Genomic DNA, 21,817 nt, shown 5'->3' on the forward strand with positions numbered 1-21,817 from the left:
CAGCTGTTCCTCAAAAAGTGTGATTTAACCACAGTGATCCATACTGTGATCATATCCAGTTTAGATTACTGTAATGCACTCTATGTGGGGCTGCCTTTGAAAAGGCCAAAATATGGCAGCCAGGCTAGGGTCAGGTGTTGGTTACAGGGATTGTCTTACCTCATGGTGAAAGATCTGCACTGGTTAACCATCTGTTTCTGGCACAATTTAAAGGCCTTAAATAGCTTGGGGCCAGGGTACATGAAGAACCATTTCCTCCCATACTATCCAGCTCACCAGTTAAAATCTGCCTCTCAAGCCCTGCTCTCTGTGCATCCACCTTCAGAGGTGAAGCGGTTGGCAAATAGAGATTGGGCATTTTCTGTGGTGGAACTTTACCTTTGGAACATCCTCCCCCTTGAGGCTCACCTGGGGCCTACTTTATTTATTTTAGGTGCCAGGCTAAGGCATATCGTTTTACCCAGTCTTTTAATTAGTGTTCTTATCTTACCAGCCTTTTAATGATCTGCTTCTCTTTTATGGATACTTTTTATGCTGCATATGCCCAATGGCTTGTTCATTTTTAATAGCTATTTTATGTCATGGTGATTTTAATTTAAGTCCTTGAGCAGGACTCTGAAGAAGTGGCATAAAATATTCTAAATAAATAACAAGTAAACATGATCTCTGAAATAAAGCTTTGTTGCAGACAAAATGCAGCCAATGAAGGTGCACCCCCTCTGGTAGGTCATTCTAGAAGACTGGACTCCCCACTGAAATAGCTAGTGTTGTTGCCCTATGCACTATCATACCACAAGGAAATGACTGTCTGAAGACCTAAGCTCTTAACTTAATTTACTAGGGAGAGCTGAGAACACTGCTCAGTCCCACTGAGTTCAGCACGACTTACATCCTAAAAACTGCAGAGAATTAAGCCAAAGTCTGAGCAAATGGATTTTAAAATATTGGATTCTTCCATATACACCATATGCTTGCCAGGGTTGAGATTAATAAAAGATTATTCTGTTTTAATGATAGCAAGAAAGGCACTGTACACAAACAGAAAACATCAACAGATTATTTTCCTGAATAGGAAAATAATTGTTGCAATTGAAATAAAGGAAAACATATAGTAGTTTAGTGGGGGGGGGGGGGGTTAAAGTAAATGCTGGGTTTGTTCAGTAAGTGCTTGCAGTGACCCTTTTCACAGATGATTCATCTATTATCTTTCTGTGGATTGAATTTTAATATAATATGACTAATATTCTTAGAATTGTATATAGTGTTTGAACATTTTTGTGAGAAACACTACAGGTGAAATTATCTTGATTATAACATTTGTTTTTATTCATTTTTGTTGGATGTATAGTAAACTCTATCTTGGGAAATTCCTGGATATTTAGGGGTGGAGCGTGGGGTGGGTGGGGTTTAAAGGGGGGGAGGGATCTTAGCGGGGTATAATGCCATAGAGCCCACCACCCAAAGCATCCATTTTTGCTTGGAGAACTAATCTCTGTGGCTTGAAGATCAGTTGTAATTCTGGGAGATCTTCAAACCCCACCTGGAGGTTGGCATGCGTAGGTGCGGAATGTTTTGTATATATTTTTGTGTGTGTTCATTGTAGGTTATCCTATGAGTGTATGAGTGAAAGAAACTTGCAAAGATAATCTTCTCTGCCTTCTCCTTCCAGCCACTCTTGTGTACCACCATCAAAGTCTTCTGAGGGTCTCAGGGCCCTTGTAAACAAAATGCACTGCAGCATGGAGTGCAGCAGTGATGAGGAGGCAGAAACTGGTCAAGAATGACCCGCCTTTTCTCTGTTACTGAAGCAGGCCTCAGAGCCAAGCTTCCTAATATCAGCTTTTATTGGAAAAAGGACCAAAGAAGAAATCCCTTCGCTTTTCACTCAAATACCTTCTGCAGTGCTTGCCTCTATCCTGAGCCAGCCAGCCAGTTCAGCCATCGGCTATGCTTCACCCACTGCCAGCCAGCAGCTGGAGATAAGTGAATGTAGGGGCATGTTGCTGCCAGCACTCTGGGCTTTGTGTTAGCTTCATCACTGTGCTGAGTGTGCTCAAAGTAATCAAAAGGAAGCCCTTGAACCTGAATGTTTTGCACATGTTTAAACACAGGGGGAGCCAGGCAGTACAGACTAGAAGTGGTGGAGGCAGATGGCTCTTGATTAATTTATATTTTATTCTATTAAAAAAACACCGTTATGTATTTTTGTATAAGATATACCCACAATACCAAATCCCAATAATCAAGAAATATATCTAAAGTATTATTTAGTAAAATTGTTTAGAAAAGTCAGTAGGGCAGTAGGATTAAGATAGGGACGGGGGGGGGGAGGCAGCAGGACTTTGGGTGAACCAGGAAGAACTAGACAGGATGGCATCTACAGCACCCCCTTAGATTCCACTGCCCTTTTAATCAAAGAGCATGGAAACTGGATGACATCATAACATTAAGTACACAATGGATTTAAGAAACTAAGCACAAGGCATACTCCAGAGGCACACTTGAATTGTTGACATGTCCCTCCATATAAATAACCTGAAACTGTATATCCCCATTCTACCAAAAAGTATGGGGGGGGGGAAGGAAATAAAATAACCTTCTGTCTCCAATTTTAAAGTGCTGTAAGTTAGCAATCTTTCATCTGATTTATCTGAACAGCTTGTACCTGTCACCAATTATCATGGTGATTTCTTGATTTTTTAAGGAATAGATTTTTATAGTGTAAGCAGAGAATTGGGAGGGAAGCCAGCATGGTATAGCCCAAACTTGGAGGCTAAGCAATATGTAGGCTTCTCAATTGTCCGCTGGTGATAGGCAATCTCCTGAGGTTTACTCTGTTGCAAACTTTCCAGAAATCACCCACCACCATCAGGCAACCTGGGAAAGCACAAACTGGGCACACTCCCAGCAAGGTGCGATGATGTCACTTCCTGAAGTAACGTCATCTTATTGGTCGTGGGTGTGCTCCCATGCTTCTCTGGGTCTAATTTTGGCCCCAAACTAGCTGAATTTGTCCCATGCAAAGTAAAGGAACATGCCTGAGGCTAGCGTGATGATGTCAGTTCCCGGAAGTGATGTCAACGCACAAGCTCCAGGAGCGCGAGCACACTTTGCACGTGCATGGAAAGCATGAGGTGCCAGGTCTCCGCCCCCCTTGCTGGGAGGGTATAGGAACCTGGCAGCCCTACTTGGATGGGAGACCACAAAGGAAGACTCTGGAGAGGAAGACAATAGCAAACCACATCTGAGAGTCAGTTCAGTGTAGTGAAGAGCAGCAGGAAAACGATTTGATTCCCTACTCCTCCACTTGAAGCCAGCTGAGTGACCTTGGTTCAGTCACAGCTCTCTCAGAGCTCTCTCAGCCTGACTCACCTCACAGGGTGATTGTTGTGAGGATAATAATAATACACTCTGTAAACAGCTCTGAGTGGGCGTTAAGTCGTCCTGAAGGGTGGTATATAAATCAAATGTCATTGTTGTTATTATATTGGATGGGAGGCCACCAAGGAAGACTCTGTAGACGAAGGCAATAGCAAACCACTTATGCTTCTCATTTGCCTTGAAATTCGCTTGCTGGGGTCACCATGTCAGTTGTGACCTGATGGCACTTTACACACACAAGCAGAGAATTACATATTAATTATAGATGTGCTCTACAATGTGGATTGTGCCTCAGCTGAAAGGAAAGCATGTCTGCGCTCACAGCATTTCTTACAAATTTGTAGGCTATGGTTTGACTTACAAAAATATTTTTTCTTAATGTTGTCCATTCAAGTTTTTTGTTGTGACTGATCATTGTATAAGTTGTGTTTTTGAGTATCATGAGAGCTTGTGACTATGTCAGAGGTGAAAAGTTGTGCGTAGGCACTGTTTTGATTAGAGAGGCTTAATTTCCATTTTGAGTCATGTTTTTCTTTGCATGTTTGTGCACTGTTTGCAAGAAAATGAAGCACAAGCTTCTGGGTAGACGGACTAAAATAGAACTCATTTATATTGATGAGATAATTTGAAAAAGTGCAAATAGTAGGTTTTTCATCATTTTAATCTGTCACTAGCAAACAGGTGGAAAAGTTTTCTAAGCTTTGGGAATTTTTTTAGTATATTCTGTATTCAAGAAGACACATACTGAGAATTCAGATGCTAATAACCTAGAGACTCTACTTTGTTTTCATATGGTTTTATTTTGATATATAAACTCGATGTACTGTTGTCTTATATTGAAAAATAATAATTATGGTTGAAAGTATTGTGCCTATCCACAGACATTCAAATAATGCCTGTGGTATTTTCTAAAGCCAAGAGATTTTGAGTCACAAAATAATTTGGTTAATTCCTCCCAAATTAGTAATCCAGAATAGCAGGTTTAACAGGATGTAGGTATATAGGTGAGTTTTGCTGTCCAATCATATACTCTGATACATGACAATCTTATAAGAATAATGAATCTGTAACCTGATAAATGCCCTAAGAGAACAATGATGGCTACATCTATCAGAAGAAGGATAACATTGTGGTCCCTTGTGCGAGAATACTAGTTGCCTACATTGTTGAGTAATTATACACATACATAAGGTTTACTGAAGAATTTAGCATTGCCACGATATTTGAACTGGGCACATTACTATGTCTATTTTTTCCCATTGAAACTTGGGGGGAGGGGTTGGCAGTTTAAACTTTTCTCATTCCATCTCAAAATAAAGCACCGCATTACCTAGCTAAAAAGGCAGCAGTGAAGATCAGTTTAAATACGAAATACGTTTTTTCAGACCAATACGAATTACATGGAAGTAATTCACTTCCACTTCCTGGAAGTGATGTCATTGTGCAGCCTGGCAGTGCATGCATGGAAAGCATGAGCAGAGACATCAAGAAAGGAGAGTGCCAGGTCCCCACCTTCCGCCTAGAGGGTAAGGGGACTTGGCAACTCTATTCAGAAGACTGGAAAGTAGTTATACGTTATAATAATATACATATAATGTAATATTATGAAAGCAGTAATATTTCTTTATAGTAGGAGCAGTTGGAAATTATTTTAGACATCAGTTTTGCAAAGGGTTGTGTCACTCTGCATGGGTCTCCCTATCCTGTGATACTTTTCCCATTTCTAATGTGGAATAAAGAAGAATAGCTATAGGCTAGTACTTCATCATTAAGGAGAAATTGTTCAATAAGCAATTGAGAGAGGAACTTCGTTGAAAACTTGTCTATGCAACATTTTCTAAACTATTAGGAAAAGAAACCATGCTATTTTATAATTGGCTTACTGTACTTCAGCAGAAATTAAGGGCAATTCATCATTAAAGATCTATAAAAACTTTCTTTTGTCAACTAGATTGTAGTCATGGTCTGAAGGAATCTGATGTTTCAGCATTCTGAGCAACATTAAATTTTTCTAAGCAATGGAAGTGTTAATCAGAAGTAAGTTAATCTTAAATGTAGCAAGGAATCTCATTCTGTTTCATGAGACATCCATTTCTTTAAAATATATTCCATGGTAACTAATTCTCTTGAGAGTCCTTATTCTCCAAACAATATACTGTTTTATGTATTACTGATAGGCATACTGGCAAGCTGCTTGGAACACCTTTGATAAAACATGGAAATTCTCCTTTCTACTTTGTAATATAGTCCTGTTCTTCATTCTGAATACATCTGTTCTGCTGGCTTTTTTCATATGTAGTACTGTCATCCATTTGCTTCTTACTATTACTTAAATTCTTGTTTTCAATGACCTTCAGAACACAGTGTTTTCAAGTGTCATTTTATTTTAAGAACTCCCGGAGGCTCTCTTAAATGAAGAAGAAATACAAGAAACAGAATCCTGGGCCAAACCTCTTGTCTACCTTTGGCAGAACAGAACACCAAATTTTGCGGCTGAAAAAGAGTACAATACAGCTGTTGCCAAACTGGACCCACACTGTGCCATATGCACACTCCTCAAGCCTTACTACAAGGTAAGGAAATGTTATATTTCTTAGATATTTATAAATGTGTCTCGTGGTAAAATATGAAAAATACAAAAAAAGTGCAAATACTGGTGAAATGCTAGCTTGTGACAAAGCTAAACAATCTCCCTGTCTTCATTAAATAAAGAATTGAAGTATAAATGGTCTCTTATCTAGCAAGTCAAAGTAGGTATTGTGGGTTTGAGCCAATGAAACATGAACAGGATAAATTCACAGAACTAATTTCTTTCCCTTTCCTCTGTAGCCATTTGTGTTACTCAGCCTCAGCTGCTCCTGAATGTTTGGGGACCTCTAGGAACAGAGCAAGTTGTGGCATATGGTCCTGCAGCAAAAAGAGGATAGAAATTGTATCCTCTTTGATGAGCTCTTGCTCTGTTATAGGGGAAGCTGTGCAAAACAGGAGTGATTTCTACCAATTTCCTCTTGAGCTGCAATCCCCTTGCTATGCCCTACTCTGTTTCTGAGGCTCCCCCAACCCTTAGAACTAGAGCATTTTTGGAGGGTGCAAGGGTTACAGAACCAAGAAAAACAGGAGAAAAATCTATTCTGTGATCCAGTTCCATTCATGATTAATTGGATCCAGTTCTGTGATTCCAAGTAGATCATTCCATGATTCCTACTATTAGAAAGCAAGTAAATGAAAACTGAAAAATTTCAGCCTTCAATAAGAGAATATTAGTATCTCATATCATAGCACAGAGCTTTGGCTACCCAACTAGCCATGAAGAACAGTAATTCCTTAATTCGCCCCCTTGCCCAGTGGCAGAAGGTGATAGTAAGATGGCAAATGTTTGCCTGGTCAGGCCTCCTTGCATTTTCCCATGTGCTACAGTGCAGTAACTTGAACATGTTCTAATTAGGCATGGCTTGAGAGGGAAGAAGACTGGTTTCTTCAGCAGTCACTGTTAAAACCTGACTGTGCTTACTCCAGTCTAAACTGAATTACAGCAACCCTGCACAGGATTGCATTGAAAAAAACATAACATTACACTTCATTGAGTTTTTTTCATTGCATTTCACTGTATTTTTGGCCCATCAAATAATATGAGGATATACAATTGCCATTTTTTTCTCCAGATAATTTATATTTCTGTCTGCACTGGACCAAGTTCTACTGTGACACTGAAGCTCCCTCATCTTAGTCCATTCTCAAGTGGGGAAACAGGCCATACTTCACAAAGTTCCTGTGTAGTCTAATGAGTCATTTCCTCCTATCATTTCTGTAGCAGTGCTGTGGCTATTTATTCATTTAAAATAATTTTTATGCTGCTTTTCCAAATGAGTACAAAGCAATTTACGTGAACAAAATATCAATTAAGTGCAGTCAAAATCATTCAAACTAACAGAACAGATGTTTTCACATCTCTTTAAAAAGTGATTATAATCCCCCACAGATCAGCCAAATGTTCCTTTGAAAAAAAAATTAGACTTTTTGGAATACTGAGAGAGACAGTTACCCTTTTTCATTTCCATAGGAGGAGCCACAGTATTGGAAAGTTCTGCTTTAGTGGGAATCATCCTGGCTAGAGGTGCCAACTCCTCATGGGGGAGTGATATCCCCTGTCTGCACCTGTTGTTTCCTGCTGCTGCTCTGAGAGGCAGAGGGAGAAAAATTAGAAATGACCATGAAGTCAATTTCTTGACATCATTTCCATGGGAAAATGGAAGTGATGCCACAACTCTCTAGGAATTGCTGGAAACTGTGATAAAACCATTCTGTTTTGAGCAATTCGTAGAGAAGACTGACCATACTTCCTTAAAAAACTCAAAAGTAATGCCAGTCCTCTCTAAGAATTGCCAAAAAACTCTATCATAAATCCAACAATTCCTAGAGAGGTGTGATGTCATCTCTGGGGTTTCCCTGGAACTGATATCATGCCATCACAAGTGGCTGCCCCTACCATGCCTTCCCATCTCTTCTTCTGCTAGTTGTCAGGCCAGGTCTGGTAACCCTGATCTGTGCTCATTGTAGAGATAGATCAGTAAGCAATGTGTGTTGCCCAGACCCCAATGGAGAGGAATGCTCATATGTTGTATAAGACTCCAGACTTTAAAAAGGGTATAATCAGTACACTGAATTATACGCAGAAGAAAATTGCTAAACGGTGTCACTGGGGCAGGACAAGCTGAATATGTACGTTCCTTCCAAGACCTGATGGGGTGAGTACCAATATTCTATCCCAGATGAAACCTTTGAGTTGTCTTCTTGGCAACCACACATACGACACAATTCAGTAATCAGGCCTGGAAGACAGAAGCATAGATCAGGATAGCAATTTTACACAGTCCAGAAAGGGATAGAGCCTCCACACTATGAGCAGATGGACAAAGGTACTGCTAGTATCCACTCCATTTTCCTCTCAAGAAACAGAACTGGGGCCAGGAGAACTCATCTATCTATATAGAGCAGCTTCAGGCTGGTAGTGGAGATCACCAGCTTGAAGCAAGCGGAAGATTGCTTCCTTAAGAGACAGTAGCTCTAAGAGCTGTTTGTCCAGTGTATGGTTTTGGGATCCTCCTGATCCCCAGGTACTAGAATTTTGTCCGCTTTCACTCTTGCATGAAGATGAACATTGTTGTATGTAAATGGGAAAGTATAACAATATGAATTGAGCTGTGGAACCACAATGATAGATCATCTTCCTACTGTTTGCAGAAGAGCATCGGCTGAGAAGCGTTAAAGACTGTCTTGAGAAAGCACCCAGGGAAATAAATCGCGTTTTTTTAAAAGATAACCAAGAACTCTAACAAAAGATAGCACCATACTCTACAAACAATACCAGTGAAACCAAATGATCAAATTACTATCTATCTTCTTTATTTTATTTTGATTATACAATATGATGGCATAAAAGATGTTGGGAACATATAAAATGTTCAGAATTCAGCACAAATAATGTCTCGTCTTAAGTGGCTGCGATTATTGAATAAACAACATATCTAATTCTAACTTGGCCGCATATGTGGATACTTAATTCCAGAGATTGGAGCCATCAACAGACAAGACAGATCTTTCAACAACCCCCCCCCCACAAAAAGCCTTGGTTTCTGTTAGTAAAAGGTGGGGGGTGGCAGGTCTCCAGGGTTATTTTGGCCTTTGAAGGAGGATTAATCAGGAGCAGCCCTGGTAGCAACCACTACAGCAACATGAAAAAGAGTCCAGTAGCACCTTTAAGACTAACCAACTTTATTGTAGCATAAGCTTTCGAGAATCACAGTTCTCTTCGTCAGATGCATGGAGGGCAAGAAGAAACTGGTCAGATATATAGGTGGAGAGGGGAGGGAGGAGTAGATGCAAACAGTAGCTTTTGATATGGAGATCAGTTTGCCTCTGTTAAGGAAGTCAGTTACTTCTGATAATGAGATAACCATTCATAGTCTCTATTCAATCCCAGCCTGACTGAGTCAAATTTACATATGAATTCCAATTCAGCAGCTTCCCGTTGGATTTTGTTTTTGAAAGGTTTCTGTTGAACTACAGTGACCTTTAAGTCCTTGATGGAATGTCCTGGTAGATCGAAGTGTTCTCCCACTGGTTTCTGGATGTTGCCATTTTTAATGTCAGATTTATGCCCATTTATTCTTTTACGCAGAGGTTGGCTGGTTTGTCCAATGTACAGAGCAGATGGACATTGTTGGCACATATGACAGCAACATGCTATCATATGAATTGCATGACTCATGCAGGAATTTCTGCTTGCTACTGTTCAACAACCTCCTTCCTACAAAAGCCAGTAGAATGGTTAGAGTTCTAGACTAGGACCTGGGAAACCCAAGTTTGAATTCCCACTCTGTTTTGGAAGCTCATTGGGTGACCTTGGGTCAGTCACACACTCCCAGAATAACCTATCTCACAGGCTTGTTGTGAAGATAAAATGGAGGAGAATGATATAAACTGCTTTGAGTCCCCATTGTGGAGAAAGGAAGGATTTAAATGAAGTAAATAAATGATAAATATAGTTAAAGATCCCCCTCTTGGATATGCATCTTAATGTGGTAAGGGGGTTTGTGTATATCAGTGAAGCTGAGAGCAACACCATCAGGAGTTTAAACTCCTGGAAGAATCACTCAAGGCGGAATGGTCAACGCTGAGACACCAGACTAAGATGCATCCACCCTTTTCAGGAATCAACACATCAGCAGAAGAGAACTGAATGTTACAATGGTGATGGGAGTGGAGGAATTCTTGAAGGTTAGCTACTGGGCAGCAGCAGTAGTGGAAGGTGACACAGACAGAGGATCATTTACAGACAATGGCAGTGTCACTTCAGCTAGCCCTGGTTAGTACTGCACAGAAGAAGGCAATGGTAAACCACTTCTGCTAATCTCTTACCTTGAAAGCTGTATGATAAGACAATCTAAAATGAAAGAAGATACAGTGCTGGAAGATAGGACCCCCAGGTCAGATGGCACTCAACTGGCTACTGGGGAAGAGCCGAGGACAAGTACAAATAATGCTATTCTTAATGATGGGATTGGATTAAAGCCAAAAGGACATCCAGTTGTGGATGTGAATAGATGCAAAATGAACGTCCAAAGCTGTGTAACACACATAATAGGAACATGGAACGTGAAAAGTATGAGGCCAAGTAAGCTAGAAATCATAAAACAAGAAATATACATTTAAACATTGCAGTCCTGGGTGTGAGTGAACTAACGTGGACCGACTTAGGACATTTTCAGTCAGAAAACTACAGATGTTTTACTGCGGAAATGACAAACTCAAAAGAAACTGTATTGCTCTAATAGTGAGGTGAGACATAACGCAAGCAGTCAAGAACTACAACACAAGAACTACAATTCAAGTTTATGCCCCAGCTACAGATGCTAAAGAGGAAGAAACTGAAAACTTTTACCCAAGTGTCTAAGAAGAAATTGATCATGCTTCTAAACAAGATATGCTGATAATTATAGGTGACTGGAATGCAAAAGTAGGAGACAAAGTAGAATCAAACATTGTTGGAAAATTTGGACTAGGATCATGAACTGAAGCAGGAGAGTGACTCATAGAATTTTGTGAAGCCAACAACTTGTTCATTGCTAATGCATGCTTTAGGCAATCAAAAAGATGATTGGTCACCTAGTAACAAATACAGGAACCAAATAGATTACATAATTGGAAACAGAAGATGGAGAAGCTCTATTCTGTATGCTAAAACAAACCCAGGAGATGATTGTGAATTATAGTGCCGAAATATAATCTAATATTCCTGAAGAATTTAAAGACCATGTAAAGAACAGATTTGCAATGCTAACTTTAATTGATTGTGAACCAGAAAAAACTATAGGCTGAAACTAGAGATATCATCAAGGAAGAATGTGCAAAGATTATTCCTATAGCCAAAAGAAAGGAGAAGCCTAAATGGATGACTGAGGAAAGTCTTAAAATGGCTAAAGACAGACAAGAAGCAAAAGACAGAAATAGAGTCAGAATTCTAAGTGCAGCTTTTCAGCAACTTGCACGCGGAGACAAATAAATCTATTATAATAATCAGAAATAGAAGAAAACAACAAAAAAGGAAGAACGAGATCTGTTCCACAAGATGGGGGAAGTCAATGGGAAATTTAAGCCATGGCCAAAGACCAATACGGAAATACAGTAACTGATCAGGACAAAATAAAGGAGATGGAAATATTACACTGAAGAACTACACAGAAGATATGGAAGGATAACAGATACCTCTGAAGAAGAATCTTTTGACGAAGAACCAGAGATCTTAGAAAGTGAAGTAAAAGCTGTACTCAGAGCAGTTGGAAGAAACAAAGCACCTGGAGTAGATGGAGTACCAGTAATTTCAAGCTATAGAAACTGAGTCCATCAAAATCTTAGCAAGAATCTGTCAACAAATATGGAAAACAAAACAATGGCCCACAGTTCCAAAAAAAATGGGATGCCAAAGAGTGCAGCAATTATCAAACTATTGTGTTAATTTCCCATGCAAGCAAAGTGACGCTTAGAATTCTACCACCAAGACTCTTACTATATATGGAACAAGAAATGTCAGATATTCAAGCTGGATTCAGAAAAAGAAGAGGCACTAGAGATCACATTGCAAATTTACGATGGATAGTGGAACATACCAGGGAATTTCAGAAGATGATCAGCCTATGTTTTATAGATTACAGCAAAGTTTTGACTGTGTGGATCATGAAAAAATGGAGTTGCCACAACTTATGATTTTAGTGCACAACCTGGGAAAGAGGCTACTGTGAGGACAGAAATAGTTTCCAATTGGCAAGGGGGTCAGACAAGGACACATATTATCTCCTTACCTGTTCAGCTTCTGTGCAGGGCATATTATAAGGAAAGCGGGATTCGATTGAGAAGAAGGTGGAGTGAAAATTGGTGGAAGGAACATTAACAATTTGAGATATGCAGATGACACCACCAGAAAATAGTGAAGGTTTGAAATGACTACTGATGAAGGTTAAAGGAGAAAGCACCAAAGCAGGATTGCAGCTGAACATCAAGAAGTAAAAAATAATGACTACTGAAAAATCCCACAATTGAACAGTTGGCAATGAGGAAATTGAAATTGTTCAATATTTTGTTTCTTGACTCAATCAACGAAAAGGAAGAATGCAACCAAGAAATCAGAAGAAAATTGAGACTTGGAAGAGCATCTGTGAGGGAACTAGAAAAGATCTGTGAAGATAAGGATGATCTCTTGAAATGAAGATCAAGATAATTCAGACTGTGGTATTCCGCATTACTAGGTATGGATATGAAAGTTGGACAGCGAAGAAAGCTGACAGGAAGAAGAATAGTTTGAAATGTGGTGCTGAGGAGAGTTTTGTGGATACCATGGATGGCCAAAAATACAAGTAAGTGAGTTCTAGATGAAATCAAGCCTGAATTCTCCCTAGATGCTAAAATGACAAAACTGAGGCTATCATACTTTGGCCACATGATGAGAAAACAAGACTGTCTGGAAAAGTCAATAATGCTGGGGAGAGTGGAAGGCAGTAGGAAAAGAGGAAGAACTAAAATAAGATGGCTTCACTCAATAAAAGAAGCTACATCCTCCAGTTTGCAGGATCTGAGCAAGTCCGTTAATGATAGGATGTTTTGGAGGTCTTTCATTCATAGAGCTGCCATAGGTTGGAGGCAGCTTGGCAGCACATAACACACACGTAGTTAAAGATGGGGGACAGAGAGAAGGTTGGTTGGCTGGTGGGTGGGAAGGAGAGAAAGAAACAGAGAAAGGTAAAGTGATATGTGTGCTGCCAGGAGGAAGGGAAGAGGAAATAATGTGGAGATAGGGATAAAGGCGAAGCAAGGTACCTCTTAAAAGTCCTTGCAGGTTTTTCACTGCACAATTGGGCCCAGATCAGCCAGCACTGCACAAGTCAGGCTGAGTTTTCCCAGGGAACAGCTGCCAGAGGAAAGGAAGGAGGGAAGGCTGAAGACAGGCTGGCAAATAAAGGTAGGTTGGCTAGTAGGTGGGTGGGAAGGAAGCAGACAAAGGGGAGAGGGTATAGGTGTTTTTAGAGAAGGGAAAGAAGGAATGGTAGGGGAGAGAAAATGAGATGCCCCGTACAAGTCCTTGCAGGTCCTTCCTTCCCTTGTATATTACTGTTAGCAGTACAGTTGCTCTACAGTTATGGTCTGATTCAGAGTTCTGCAGATGCTGCAGTTTGTATATGAAGTTCTCAGAAAGCAGGGCCTCCACTGTGATTCTGGTATAGATTCATGTCTGCAATATGGTTGTTGCACATTGTGTGTTTTCACTGCCACCTGATAGGGATTGCTTTTAACTTTCAGTTTACCATCTCTAAATGCTATAAAAACTAACAGTAGTAATGTAAGCTGAGTGTAATGATAGCAATAATGATATGATTGCTAAAATTTAGGCTGCTTAAACAAAAATTCTTAATGTTACAGGCAGCTATCAAAATAGCAAAACATTAAAAGTGATTGTTGAGGTATAGTTTAGCAGCAATCACTTTTAGTGTAAATTGGATTCTATTAACATTTAAGGTGGGTGTGGAAACCCAAAAGAAAACAGTGAGTAACTTTCTGTTAAAATGTATTTTTCAGGCTGACAAATCTAATGAAGAAAACTATACTTACTCAGAAACAAAACAAAGAGAAATGTGTGTGGCCAAGGAAAAGACAAAACCACTTATTCCAGAGATATGTTTTATTTATAGTGAGGAGAACACCGAAAACTATCCATCAAATGGCTTTATTGAAGAAGATGGAACAAGTCAGCTGATTTCCTGTGTGACGTGTTGTGTACAAGTTCATGCAAGTAAATAGATCAGTTTAACTTCAAATATTGGATTTACGTATTCACTTTTTATATTATGATCCATGCGTTTCTCCTTAGAACATATAACAAATACTTAGCTATTGTGTCTGTGAATTCAGAAAGTAGCTTAGTCATTCGGAACGTTATGCAGCTGCATACATTGATCAAAACCAACAAAAAGCCTTGTGGTAACTGCAGGAATAACAATTAATTGTGGCATAAGGTTTCAGAGCCCACTTCAGGTGCATGTTGCCAGAGCAGTATAGTGCTGGTGATTACAGTGTTAGACTCAGACTGAGAACGCCAGGCTCAAATCCTCACATCCCATGAAGGTCACTGGGAGACCAGTCACTTTTTCTCTTAGCTTAGCCTGCCTCACTGGATTGTTCTGAAGAAAAAGGGAGTAGGGCATCACTTTGCGCACCATCCTTGAAGGAAAGGCAGGATGATAGATGTACATAAGTAGGCAGGTATGTATATATCCTGAGAGAAAGAAAAATCTCTGTAATTTTTAGACAAAGTGAATTCTAAAGGTCAAACAATGCAAGAGATATCAGAACGTATGTCACAGTACTATGCAGAGAAGAAATAAATATTAGGTTTTAGTTAACGCACGTTAATTAAACAAACTGCACCGAGAAAGCTCTCATGCAAGATAGAGAACCAGTAACTGTTTATTTATCTAAAGAAATATATTTACATAAGTTTAATGGAGAGAAAGAACTAGTAACTGGCTTTAGATTGAAAGTAGGCCATCTCTCTCAGGAGGCGAACCATGCTGCCTCTCCTGGGACATGCAGGGAAAAAGAGGGAGGGGGGAGGGAAGGAAGGAAGGAAGTTCCCCTAGCAGGAAGGAGACTGATAGCAGCCTATCTATCTAACTCACTCTGTGGTTGTTGCCTTCCTTCTCCTCTGCTGGTAGTCCTAAAGGCCTGAGTAAGAGACATCGCCAGTCCCTTCTTCTAACAATAAATACAACCAAATAAGCACATGCAAGATCCAATTAGAGTAGGTCCCAACTAGCTGCCAATAGTGATAAATATGCTAAGCAAGATTAGTAGTGTAAATCATCCTGAAAGTAAATTACTTTGTATTGTGAACTAGCCATTCCCAGAATTTGTTGAAAACACATTTCAGTGTCAAATTTGCTAAGGAATTTTGATTGAGGAGGATCCGACTGAAAACTTTCCCCCTTGGAGTACAGTGTCTCAGTATTGTCTTGTACTACATGCAGTCCCAGCAAAATGTGTTTATAGACTGGTTTCCAAGACCAATGCAACAAATTACAATATTTTCATGTTAAAATTATTTTATACATACATTTTAGAAATCACACCATTTAGTCTATGTAGTTAAGTACATGGTTGCTGCTTGAGCTGAAGTCAATAAAATGAGAAATAAAATTAAGGCTTTGTAAAATTAAGGCTTAGTAAATTTTTATTGTGGTTTTATGAGCCAACATTGCTACTAGAGGATTCATTTTGCTTTTGTTCTTTGGAACATTTTGAAGTACAACCAGAAAATGCTGGTTTCAAATCCCCATCTGTCATAACATTCAATGAGGGATCTTGGATCAGTCATATTGTCTCCGCCTAACCCACTTCACAGGTTGTCATGAGGATAAAATGGGGAAGAGAACTATTTATGCTGACCTACGCTCCCTGAAGAAAGGGTGGGATATTAATAAATAAACATGTTTAGCAGCTTTATTGTGAAACAGTACTATTGCCTCAAATTTATTAGACATGCCTAATCCAATAAATAGAATGTGGTCTACCAATGGGCATGAGTAGGGTTGCCTACAACCGGTTGGGAAATTCTAGAGATCTGGGGATAGAGCACGTGGAGGGCAGGATTTCGGGAGGAGAGGGACCTCAGCAGGGTATAATGCTGTACAGCCCACACTCCAAAAGAGCTATTTCCTCCGGGGGTACTGATATCTGGAAATCAGTTATAAATCTAGGAAATGTGCAGGCCTCACCTGGAGGTTGGCAATCATACTGGGCTTTTAAGTGATTGCTTCACATTGTTCTGGATTGTGGTGTGCTACATCTAACAAATAAAAGCCCACTTGGATATAATAAGCCCTGAAATTTGCTAATTGAACAAAGGTCAACAGGGAGGCCTACACTGCCATCTTCATAAGACCTATCTTACCTTCCATTTGCCCACTTTGGGTTGGTAATCTGGCCATCCACCCACACTTGAATCAGGGCTAGTGGGAGAACTGTGTGTGTGGGGGAAGGGGGGAATGATGTTGCACAATGTGTCAATGTTGTGTTCAGGCATCAGTTGATGCTCTGGAATATCTGGCAGTAGAGTGTTGGCTTACATCACACCCAGGTTTTCACCTGGAGGTGACGTTGAAGCATTGTGTGATGTCATGTCCACCCCATTTCCTACTCCCAGGTGGCAGTCTTTCAACCCTAGGTCAGTTACACACAATGGCAACAGGACCAACTAGAAATTATGTAAATTCTGGTAAGCAGTTAAATTCTGTTTTCAGTAGAATACACTGTTGCTGCTACTGCTGCTCCTAGTACTATTATTGCTATTAGCACTACCATTACTAATAAAGCTAACTGCTCAAGGTGCTTCACATTATCTTAGTGAGCCTTACCTTACAGAGATTAATAAGACAGGAAAGTAATATGTCCTCTGTGGGAAGGGGGGATGAAATAACAGCTTTCCCTAAGGTCACCTAATCATTTTATCACTACATTGGATATGAACTATCTAATGTTCTCAATCACTCACCTGTACTAACTTTCTGTTATGAAGAATTATTGTTGCAGCACTCAAACTGTGATTTTAACACATGGAAAATGTAACTTGGGACAGTGAAAGGACTGTTAAAGATAGCACAGCTGGATTTTAGGAATTAGTGTAATTGCTAACATAGGTAACTTCTTACCTGCAGACAGGGTGACTAGCTTACCCTTAGGAAAATATTCATTCTTCGCTTCTTTTTATCACAGAATATGCAAAGTAAGCGCTTATTTGGCTGTTTTGCCAGAAAGAAAATGAACTACAGAATATGTTCATCACCTTGGTTCTTTTATTATAGGTTGTTACGGTGTTCCTTCTCATGAAAGTCATGACGGATGGCTGTGTTCTCGGTGTAAAAGAGGAGCCTGGGCAGCTGTAAGTCGTGTGTTTCTTTTAGTGGTTGTTCACAATGCAGACCAACTAAACCTCCCAAATAACTGATTGGATGAGAAATGGGATGTGTAATGGGGCATTCTTCCAATACATCCACTTGTAGTTAAGAGCAGAATTCAGAATTCATATTTCTATTTTAACAATGCATTTATGGTTCAATTGAATTTTTTAAAGCATTTTCAAGAAAGTTGTTTGTAGGTAAGGTGAAACATATGATATAGTGTCTTCTGAGAAAACAGCCAAAATGTTGATGTGTTAACTAAATGTTAAAAATCAGAAAAACTTCACATTATTTGACTGAGTAATTATCTTTGCCCCCTATAGGCTCTGCATCAGCTACAATACAGCTACCACTGAACAGATTAAATGCCTCCATTCTTCTCTCAGTGCAGCTCAATTTCTCTCACACTGCTTGTTAAAATGCTGGGCACTGCACTACTTATTTTAATGCTGTCATCTCCCCTCATGACTTCAGGGGTGGTTGGTAATTCTAGGACTGATCTCGGTGAAAGTGAATGTGTAGGGTGTGTGCTTTTGAATAGAAACTAAGCTGAATCTGAACCAACATATATTTCATTTTTAATGCAGTGATAATAGTTTAGGTCCCTTCTGTGTGGCACTTAAAGCTGGTGCTTCTGAGTATTCATGCTGATCGGTGCTGAATTCACTTGGGCTCTCCGTATTCTATACTGCATGATGCTGAAGCAATTTACACCTGCCTTTATATTCCAGATGTTTGTAGATGTGTTTGTTTGGAGCTGCCTTTTGTGGGGGCTGCAGCCATATCACTTTTTTAAAAAAAATAGCACGTGTTGTAATGTTGTAGTATGGGAATCCACTATGTCCACTGTCTTCCTCCCTGTCCCTGTCCCTGTATTTGCTGACTGAACAGTCCCATCCCAACAATTTTATTTTTAGAATTCTGGGGTGGCAATTGGTGGCAGAGTTCTGGAGGGAAACCTACAAAGTGCTTTTCACGCTTATTCCTCTTGCAGAGTCTACTGGCAGCCATTGCAGTTCTTTATAATTACTCTGGTGTGGTTTGAATTGTCTGTTTGGAATAAAATGGCGCCTCTCTGCCAAAGCAAAATATTCAACTGTTGCTGCCCAAACAGCGTTTTTAGTGTGCTCCTAATATCACATGACCATGTTCTTAGATGGGGAAGGTCCCCCTCGCCTTGTTTCCAAATCACTATGATCATGAAAGGAAATAAAAATAAACTCAAGGAATGATCAGTGGGGAATGAGGATCGCCATCAGGGAATGGGATGGACATTGTGCTTAAAGAGGGTAGAATACATGAACGTTACTGCATTGCAAACCTTCCCGAATTAAAGGGGGGGGGGTAGCTTGGTTGATTGGGATTTGTTGTCAGGCTTCTCCTACTTCCAAAGAGTTGGTCAGATGAGAAAAATGTAATTTGTGGCCGCAGTTTGAAAGGTTATGAATTTGCAGTCTTGATTTCACAATACAGCCTTATGATAAATGGTCACAGTGTTACTTACAACCCTACAAGGGGAAAATATGCATGTTAAAATGGAGTCAGAGTTTAGGAAAAATACAGCATTCCAAAAGTGGGAAGAACTATGGATGAAAGGTATACAATTTACTGCAAATCAAACATTAAGAGAAAACTGCTATAAGATGTTCTATTGGTGATATATAACTCCAAAAGATATTGCAAAAATGGACAAGAAATATACTGGGATGTTGGAAGTGCAAAGAAGTAGAAGGCAGCTTTTACCACATGTGGTGGATGTGCAAAAAAACTAAAAAATTTGGAAAGAGATGCATGCGGAGATTCAGGGGATATTAAAAAAAGATTTTGCCATGAAACCAGAGACTATGCTGTTGGGAATATTGCCAGATAGTGTTGATAGAACATTGTATGAACTGCTTAGGAATATATTAACAGCAGCAAGAGTAGTATTAGCAAGTAAATGTTTTACTGTTTTTAATTTGTTGTTAAACTGCCCTGAGCCCGTCTGACGGGGAGGGCAGTCTAAAAATGTAATTAAATAAATAAATAAAATAAATGGAAAGATGAAAAATGTCCAACTAAAGAAAATTGGAAAGATAAAATGATGGAATATGTGGCAATGGCAAAATTAATGAATTATATAAATAGAAGACCCATTAAAGAATCTGAAAAAATGGGAAAATTACTTTGCCTATTTTAGATAAAGATGCGAAATAAAAGATATGAACGAACAATGTAAATTTGGACATGAGCCTTGACTAACAGAGGTTATAGAAATGTTGTTTATTTTAAGTTTCAAATTTTCTGAAATAGAAACATATTAATTAATCTGACTGATAATTAGCATAATTTGGTATAATATAGTTAATATTAAAATGATTAGATTATAATGTCTTATAAAATTAATTTGGAGGTAATAAATGTATAACAATGAATATTGTTAAATACTTTAAAATACAATACTGTATCTTTAATATTTAATAGTGAGATATAGTAAAAGAGAAAGAGGAAATGTTTCAGGGAATGGTTGTAATAAACCTGCACATTATATTTAAATGATATATGGTTATTGTACTCTAGACAATCTTTGTAATGGGTACCTTAATTTGCCTTTAGTGTAATTTATATTCCTGTTCCTTTTTGTTTTGTATCCCTTTTATTGTTTAGGAAATGTTTAAAAAAATATTTAAAAAATCCTAGCAGTTCCCACTATTTCTCAGATGAGAGTTGAACCCCACAATTCTTTAGTGTAGGAGAACATCACCCATCAAAAAGATTCCCTGTTAGTGTATGCGGCACTCCTGGCCGGCAGCTACAACTGCTTCGGCCAGGGACTAGGATTTGCCTCCCTAGAGGAGGGGGAGGCAGCAGCGCTTTCCTGGTCATCTGGAAATTACTGCAGGCGCTCCGCCCCTCAGCCCTGCATTCGCGCCTTGTGCTTGGCTGGAGATGGACATGCATGCTCCCTCTCCAGTCAAGTTCCAAGGGCAAGACTAGCCAGTGCAGCCTTGCAGCAGGTGCGGCAGCTTCCACAGCGTTTGTACCATGGTTCTGGCCTTTTTTGGCCATGGTAGTGGCAGGTTAGAAGTTGGGGGAAATGAGCAGGCAAGTGAGCATCCTTGGCATATCCCCATTGGTGGGGAATTGGGATCTGTTAGGAGCGACTGGCTGCTTCATGGCTCATTTATGAGGACAGATGCCCTGGTGGGGAACCTCTGGACAAGACAGTCCTCCCCCGGCTTTATGGCTGGGTGATGGAGCTTTAAGGGGAGAACCACTTCACCTGGTTTGCCAGGTCCCAGCCATACCATGGATGGCTTGCACCCGGGCCAGCGGGGGGCTCATCTAAACAGATCATTGTGGAGGTCCAGGAGTGACCCCAGGGCCTGACGTGTACTGCTAATTAGGCCCTTGCCATATTGACGGTTATATTATTTTATTTAATAAGGTGGCGCTTTAGTTACCAACTCTTATGTCTGCCTCTTCATTCTGATTGGGTGGGGGGCAATTGCCTTTTATGCAGGAGTTGGTCAGTCAAGAGAAGATAACAGGGAATTTCAGAAAATGTGGTACTGGGTTTAGAATTCAGCTTCCTGAAAATCTTTGATTTAATCCTTTTGAAGTTAATTTCTGGCCTTTACAATCATGCCAATATGCTTGAAAGGATATGGGAAATTTCTGGTAAAGGCTCAGAAACTGACGAGAATTTGCCAGTGGTCAGACAGCAGGGCTTCAATTGCCTTTGCTCCCTATACCTCTGTAGTTTGTTGACATCATTTCTTTTACAAAATATTTTTTTCAGTTAAATAGTTGGCTTCCTCAAATAATGTAACCTCCTCCTCCAACTTACTTTGAATGCTGTCCTGTTTCCTCATGAACTGGGAACATACTACACAACAGAGCATTGGCAATAAGCATTGTAAGCAAGATTTTCAGGGTACATAAATGGTGACCTCCCCCCTCCAATTCCTCAGTTTGATAAAGCTAGAGTATATTGGTATTTCTCTCACCAATGTAATTTCCTTACAATTTTATGAAAAATAAAAGAGAGAGGTAGGAGGAACAGGTTGGAAGGGGAGATAATGTAAACAATGTTTTTAGGTTCTTGTAGCTGTTGGTAAAGAACAAAACAGGAGGTAGCAGATATGGTGTGCATATTAACCAAGGCAGGGAAATAAAATGGCAAATACCAATTTAGAACAGATTATTACAAAAATAGTGATTCACATATATAGGTAGTTCAATGTTTGCTCGGTGAATTGCTATTAAAATGTGCCCAGAGTCAATTTCTGTATCTGTAATATGTTTTCATTTTAGCAGGGTAGGCATTCTTTCCAGGCAAAATTGAATTTTTCCTCTCTTGCTGGCCACCAGAGAAAATTGTGAAAGGTTCCTTATCAGGCAATCAGAAGTTCCAGGACTTATGAAACTGCCTTTGTTATAGCTCCAGCAGA

The 21,817-nt window shown here is 39.6% G+C and overlaps 1 protein-coding gene across 1 annotated transcript in view; it reads left to right on the top strand.

The window, feature by feature from the left end:
* KDM4C (lysine demethylase 4C) overlaps window positions 1–21,817 on the top strand; it is a 385,835-nt gene that overhangs the window by 258,845 nt on the left and 105,173 nt on the right. The window contains exons 13-15 of the mRNA XM_054986639.1: window positions 5,773–5,954; window positions 14,008–14,221; window positions 17,289–17,365. Coding sequence (XP_054842614.1) covers window positions 5,773–5,954; window positions 14,008–14,221; window positions 17,289–17,365 — 473 coding nt within the window. The remainder of the gene's footprint in view (window positions 1–5,772; window positions 5,955–14,007; window positions 14,222–17,288; window positions 17,366–21,817) is intronic.

Source organism: Eublepharis macularius, chromosome 8 (assembly GCF_028583425.1).
Source record: "Eublepharis macularius isolate TG4126 chromosome 8, MPM_Emac_v1.0, whole genome shotgun sequence".
Taxonomy (NCBI): domain Eukaryota; kingdom Metazoa; phylum Chordata; class Lepidosauria; order Squamata; family Eublepharidae; genus Eublepharis; species Eublepharis macularius.